Genomic DNA, 7,725 nt, shown 5'->3' with positions numbered 1-7,725 from the left:
GAAAAATGTGTATATGGTATAATATCTATCTATGGAATAAAGGGGGGAATGTCCTAAAGTAATGCCTGTCATATTTCAACCCCAAAATTATAAGAAAAAATATATACATATATTTGAATTTGGAACATTTTCACAAAAATTAAGCATATGGTATTTCTTCTCGTTTATATATATATATATATATATTACAGTAAAGAAAATGAGATTTGTTTTCACATTACATTTTTATTTGTGAGGTCAAACATGACTTGACTTTTCTTCATAGTTATAGGTAATAAAAACACAATGGATACAAAAATATGAGTTGTAGTCATCCAGGCACAAAAGGAAGAGCCACTAAATAAATATCAGCAAAGCAAGGATCGTCTTTGTTGGACTCTCCTTAAAATGGTGGTATTATTGTACAGTGATGACCTCATATAGTAACACCATATTTAACATGATATTTACATTGTGCAAGGTACTTTTCTCCTCTTTTCTCAAAATTTTCATTATGGTAGTGTCCAAAAAACATGGTGCTTCTATTTTGTAATTGTTCTGTACTATCAAAACTGAGAATACTGAATTCCTCAACTTTCAAAATGAGAATAATAATCTGACAAGACATGAGAGCTGCACAGACTCAAAGCAACTCTATTAGCTTTAATTTGTCCCATTTCTGTGAGGAAGGTCCTTTCTGTGACAGGAACACGATGTCTTCTATTGCCACGGTGATGATGACAGTGATCACTTCTGAAGATGAGAAGCTCATTTTGGAAGCTCTTCAATGATCACCCGGGATACAGAGTTCCATCCTGTCGACGCGTCTCCGCGAGGATAATCAGCACATGTGCCCACCCAGATCCCAACATCCACCAGCCCGGCCTGGATCCCGTCACAGAGCCCCTCCACTGACACACACACACACACACACCGTCAGCAATACTGTATACTCTAATACACAGTATGTGTTATTCATGTGCTATCATTAATATGAAGTAAAATACAAACACACATATCGCACAAATAATTGTTTTAAGAAGAAACCTACTTTTTATCTATCTATCTATCTATCTATCTATCTATATGTCTGTCTGTCTGTCTGTCTTATCTATCAATCTGTCTGTCCTCTGTCTATCTATCTATCTATCTGTCTGTCTGTCTGTCTGTCTGTATTTATCTATCTGTTTTCTGTCTATCATCTGTCTGTCTGTCATCCATCCATCCATCCATCCATCCATCCATCTATCTATCTATCTATCTATCTATCTATCTATCTATCCCAAACATTTTTCATTGGGATTGGACAAAGTTTTTTGGAAAAGTTGCACAAACTATTATTGCTATTATTTTTATTTGTGCATTGTGCAGTCAGTGTAATTTTGCAAAATGAATGCACACTGTATCTCAGGTCCCTGTCCGCTAGATAAGACTGTGTTGTTGAGCAGTGCTGATGTGCTAGTCATGAGTAAGTGTTGAGTGAATGCTGGGATGTGAGCTGGTGAGAAACCACACAGAGCTCTCAAATTCCTCTGGTCTCTCTGTAATTGCAGCATAGATGCTTATGAAAGCTGCCAAACTGCATTCAAGCACACAAAAGAACACTCACAGGAATCCATGTGACAAAGACATCTGCATAAGAGACTATCTCTGCTCTCAAAAAATACAGTGTGTGAGTCTTGTGTATAAAACAGTGGAGTATGATTACGAAAGAATGGTATTTCAGACAGAATGGTATTTTTAAACATTTCTGATCACAAAAAAGTGTTGGTCGTGACAGAATGAGCACAAAGAAAGTGGACAATTTAATTAAAATCATAAGGTTTCAATACACACACCTTTTTGTGTAATGTAAGTAAGTGGAATGTATAATTTATTGGAATGTATATGCTGTGAGTCCAATTGATGTTTACTGTGTACCATATTTTGAAAACCATAAGGAGCACAATAGGAGCATAATTGCAGAGTGTGTTTCACACATGCAGCCATAAACAAGCATGCATTTTTATAACACCATGCTTTTTATTTAAGAACATATGCGAATGAATGAATGAATATATATAGGCTATGTAATCAGTTAAATACATATAGTGTAAATTTAAGATCAAAGCAAAAAAGTTTGAAATATGTGTTTAATATTTTTATTAGCAAAATTTAACAAAATATCTAATGCACAGACACATTTTAACATACGTTTCTATTAGTTAAGTGTCTATATCTTATTTTGACTGTGTATACTTTGTCAGATTTGCAATCTTCTTATGGAAAACAAAAAGTAATGATCTATGGTTTGTGAATGGTACCTGTGGAGGTCCTGTGTATATTAATGGTGGAGTTGAGTTCAGGGCTGCCCTGGTCCAGGTAAATGATGGACTCTATGGGTAGCGGTCCAGTGCATTCGGCCCCATTAAAGGTGAAGTACCAGCGCTGACAGCAGGCCGTCTTACACTTGAGTCTGAGAGAACCGCTGAAGAGCACACGCAGAGCGCTGTCCGATCGCTGCTTGGTGAACGTGCACTCCTGTGAAAGAAAAACCAAGACGCCTTCCACTGTTAAATCACTGATGAATGAATAATCCTCTTTAACTGCAAGAAAACCTATATACGAATGTCTGTAGTCTATAGTGTGTGTTATAGACTAATGTTTATCACTTCTGGTTCCATCATCCTGAAGTCAATGGGGTTTTTTCATGGTTTTTTGGTTAAATATTTGAAATAAGGGTCTGTGGGTAACACAAGCTCAAGATATTTTACAGATACAGTAACAAGTGTCTAAATGGCACTACAGAGGTTGTTGAGGACATGAAACATCCTCACAATACAATATTTCCAACCCGTTTTGATGGGCAAACTACAGTATAAGTCATTTGCCGGTTGATTTCCTGAAGAGGAACACTGTGTAAACACCGTGTGTTTTCATGTTTGCTTGAGCAGTTTTACATATCATTATCCGGCTCAACCAATGGTGTGAATTCAGAGCAGGGCAACCTGCTTGTCCAAACCAAGATGTCAAGCCACCTTTACACTTTTTCAGAGTTTTCAGATTTGATTTGAGCTTCAGTTCCAATACACTTTTGCATTTTTGCAACTAGACCATATATGGCGGCCAAATCAGATATGATGTACACTCTAAAAAATGCTGGGTTAAATATAACCCAGCGCTGGGTCAAAACAACCCAATAGCTGAGTTTGTCCCTTTTTAACCCAGCGCTGGGTCAAAACAACCCAAAAGCTGGGTTTGTCCCCTTTTAACCCAGCGCTGGGTCAAAACAACCCAATAGCTGAGTTTGTCCCCTTTTAACCCAGCGCTGGGTCAAAACTACCCAATAGCTGGGTTTGTCCCTTTTTAACCCAGCGCTGGGTCAAAACAACCCAAAAGCTGAGTTTGTCCCTTTTTAACCCAGCGCTGGGTTATATTTAACCCAGCATTTTTTAGAGTGTATTCTCAAAACTTTGAGCGTTACCATTTATTTATTTTTTTATAAAACATGGCTCCGTAAACACTTCTGTAAAGTGGGCAGTTATAAATAATTATGTCTAAAATAAGTATTTTATAATTATTAAACAGCTAGTGAACACTTAGGGTCTCATTACTTGATGTTTACAGAAGCTAACAATGAGCAATACACTTATTGCAGTACTTATCCATCTTTGATGTTAGTTAATAGAAATACAACTGTTCATTGTTAGTTGATGTTAGCTCAAGTCCATTAAATAATATAGCAGATACAACTTTTGAATATTTTAATAATGTAGTAGTAAATATTGAAATTAACATTGCCTAAGATTAATTAATGTTTCAGAAGTATTTTTCATTGTATCTTTTAATGCAGTTAACGTTAACAAATGAAACCTTGTTGTAAAGGATTTTTGTGGATATACTTATTATTCATTCATTTGACTATCAAATACCATAGATAGTTGAAGTTTGGCTGGTTAGCATGCAGTGCTGGGTAGATTACTTGCAAATTGTAGTCCGTTACTGATTCCAAATTACATGATAAAAATTGTTAGTAAAGTAATCGATTACACATTTCAGGTAATATAATCAGACTACTTTTTGATTACTTTTAGATTACTCGACCAAACTTGTTTATCACGTTGATTTAAAGAGGATAATCTTGTACCATATTGAAATAAAAAAACAAAGAGAAAGGAAATATATTCCAGTGATTTCAAAGAAAAGCTAATAATAAAAAAAGAGAAAACATTAGGGAGAATCAATAAGTTCTGAATCATTTATTGCTGTTGTGTGAATAATATGTAATCATGTAATCAAGAAAAAACTTAATATGTAAAATAATCCCATTACAAATACTCAATTAAAAAAAAAAAAAATTATCCAGATTACATGTAATCAGTAACTACCTAGCACTGTTAGCCCCTTCCGACAGATGCTTTAATAGTCTCTAGTAAAGGTTTTTGGACTGTGTGTGTTCTTGCGATGCCATCAGCCAATCAGTGTTGTTATGATGTCATTTCCTGCAGCTCCTGAGTGATTAGTTTCATGCCATGTATGGCTGAAGACCTGGCTGCAGAACTGAGTGTCCATGAGCATGAGGGCAGATTTTATATTGGCTTCTTCCACAACTCACTGTAACTATTTTACATCTTGGCGAATTAGTGGATAATTTGAATCGTATCTCATTTGTACGTTTTCATGTGATCTGCTTACGCCCCACTGAAGGATAGGTTTAGGCGTTTCATGCTTCCTTCTTTTCTAAAAATCATACATTTTCATGCAGTTCACATTGTACGAATGCATATGACATTGCTGTGAGCTCTTCCATTACGGACATAATACTTACGGCTATTTTGCCCAGATCAATGCCGTAGTTTAAAGAATTCCAGGCGCACTGTTTGAAGTTGGGTTTCCAGGGATCCTCAAGCCTCTCAGTCACACACTCTCCCTTCTCGCCCTTAAGTCCGTCTCTCCCGGGGATTCCTGGGGTGCCTGGAATGCCATTCATCCCCGGGTTCCCATCCCTGCCCTGCACTCCAGGTACTCCCTGCATGCACGACTGGTGCTAATGACAAAAACATGAAGCACAGAGGCATGTCAATCCTTTGCAGAGGCTTTGTGCCTTGTTAATGGGAATGGGACTGATTCACCATGATGCACAGACCGCTGTGGGTGGGAAAGTACTATGACCCTGTTTTCTTTGAGATGGACACGTTTGTGCCAAAACGAATAAAACAAAGAAAACACAAAATTGGAAGGAGAACTGGTGTAAAATCCCCTGACCACAGTCACAGTCTGTTCACTTTATTTAAGCTCTGACACAAGACAAAGCAAAATCAGTATTACAGGAATTCTAAAAGAAGGAACTTTTGGATGTAATCCCTATTTTACCCAGCACTGGGTTGTATTCAACCCAGCATTTTTTAAGAGTGTATAGTATTTTAAATACTATATGAAACTGATACACAATAAAATATCTTAATTAGTCTTTGTCAGATCTCTTGGGTTTTCATCCAGTGAGTAAATGTAATCCACTATCTTGTGGTTTTTCAATAATGACAGTTCTCTGTTTCCTTGCGGTGTTTTTACAGACCAAGCCCTTCTCACACAGGTTTTATGAATTATAACCCATATGTGTGAACATCAGTGAGGCATAAAAGCCCCAATGAGTCCCAGTGCTGTGGTTTGTTTGCATCCGCTGATAAAAACGTGGAAAGTACAGTTCTGTGTTTTTTTTAGATATTACTCAATTGGGGTTGACAATTGAAAGTCAGCCAACCAAAAGCATCTCAAAATTCACCAATATTAGGTAGCTGCTAACTCACTAGGAAAGTACACTTGACTTAATCATCTGTCACCACATTCCCACAGTCTTCCAGTGAGCAACCAAATGAATCAGATTACATGAAAGGAATTGAGTGAATCACGTAAGGTAGGTGTATTTTGATTTGCATTACATTTATTTATTTTACATTTTAGACTGTTCATCGCTGTTTTATTATGATCATAATTCATTTGCATACAGACACAGACTGTGATTTGTAAAGTGTGTGTGTTGAGGTGTATCTATATAGTACTTTGGATCTGCTTACAACATTTTTATACACATAACAGGTTAAAATGTGTTCCCACGGATTCTCAAACCAAATCTCTTTTGCGTGTATAGCAATTTCTTGAGGAACAGCCATAGATTAGTCCGAATCATTTTGGCGAATCAGTTCATTTTAATGAATCAAAACGATTATTTTGAGGCACCGCTCAGTAGCCTTGTTTTTTATGCTTAATTAAATCGACTATTGATGTTTACGACTATTTTTCGATTAAGTTACACACATCTCTGTCCGAATACATTACAAAGTTATTCTTCTGATTCTGATTACATTTACAAATGCACTGCGAATCGATTCAACTGAATGATTAAAAAGAACCGAATTAATAACGACTCGTTCGCGATTCGGACAATACTGCAAAGCCATTGTTTAACACACCATGAACACAGTGTGCTTTCACTGGATCTTGGTATATATTTAAATCCATGAGCAAAAAAGTCAACACAATACTTCTAATCGGCATAGGCCTAATTATTTCATTATAAACATTTTCCTTGAATCCATTAAGAGGCTGAATACTGCCTTTCCCTATAAGCTAATATTTTCTTGAATCTTTCAATCAAATGTAATCAAACTAATCATAACGGAGAACAAAAAATGAACCCTTCAAATGACAGAAAAATAAGTAAAATGTCACTTTAACAATGGATATGATTTAGGCTTTGTACAAATTAGTACTTTCTTGTTCCAGAATCAGCCTGACCATCTTAAACACATTGTTTAGCCTAAATGGCAAGAATTGGTGACATTGAAACATTATGAGCTGGTACGATGCCTCTGCTCTAACTTTGACCTGAATTTGCTTTTTCACATGTAAAAGTTGAACACATTTCTTCAAAAAGAAATGTAGGCTACAATCCTACCCTGTCAGTGAACTCCGCGTCTCTTTGCCGGGCGCTCCTTTCTTTGACTTTTTCCGTGATACAGAATGGCAAAGTTATCCAAAAGCAAAGGAGAAGCTGAGTCAGTTTAGTGGCCATCATTGCTTTACTGCAGCGGTCCACAGCATGCGCTCCTGCTCCGATCAACTGCTGCCAACGAATCACTGTTTCCTACCAGACGCAGACTCTTCTGTCTCCTGCAGGGGGCCTAGAGAAGATGAATCCGCCATAGAGCCGCGTTCAGACCTCGGGACGCCTCTGTGTCACGGGAGACAGATGTGTAGGCTATACTTGAATGAAATGCAGCCCCAATATATTCTCTACTACAACGTTATTCTGTACAGATCTTCATCCACTAATCACAAACGACTGTGATTGATCCTTCCACACCAGCGGTGAGAAAAGTAACAGGTACCACATGGCACCACTGTCCATATTACACCTAAATAATAACACTGATAAGCCTTGCTAAGATGTTTTACCTTACGTGCAAATATCATATTTAGCCTACTTTTGTTTACACTTAGCGTGTCTATGGTAGTATCTACCACTATTTGCACTTAGTGTAAACATGAAGTTAGTGTAAACACTATTTGTTGCTACAGTGGAACAAAAAGCATCTACCACTATTAACACTCACTGTAAATATCATCTAACTTTTACACTAAATAAAAAAACAGACTTTCATTATAACCCATTATTTTTTTAGTATAAAGGTACCCATAGGACAAAAAATAAACAACTAAATAAATTATATATATATATATATATATATATTTTTTTTTTTATTAATT

General features: G+C 36.6%; 1 protein-coding gene across 1 annotated transcript; it reads right to left on the bottom strand.

Moving 5' to 3' along the window:
• Positions 1-306: 306 nt before the first annotated feature.
• Positions 307-7,066, bottom strand: LOC107746934 (collagen triple helix repeat-containing protein 1-like). Its single transcript, XM_016561287.1, has 4 exons — positions 6,914-7,066; positions 4,787-5,005; positions 2,283-2,499; positions 307-890 (listed from the first exon to the last, which is right to left on the bottom strand). Exons 1-4 carry the CDS (start codon positions 7,031-7,033, stop codon positions 748-750), a joined length of 699 nt encoding a protein of 232 aa, XP_016416773.1. The 5' UTR covers positions 7,034-7,066; the 3' UTR covers positions 307-747.
• Positions 7,067-7,725: the final 659 nt, after the last annotated feature.

This window comes from Sinocyclocheilus rhinocerous, unplaced genomic scaffold (assembly GCF_001515625.1).
Source record: "Sinocyclocheilus rhinocerous isolate Xijiao unplaced genomic scaffold, SAMN03320098_v1.1 scaffold2154, whole genome shotgun sequence".
In the NCBI taxonomy this organism is placed as follows: domain Eukaryota; kingdom Metazoa; phylum Chordata; class Actinopteri; order Cypriniformes; family Cyprinidae; genus Sinocyclocheilus; species Sinocyclocheilus rhinocerous.
The sequence above is the reverse complement of the archived record's forward strand: the minus strand, read 5'-3'. Positions and strand labels throughout refer to the sequence as shown.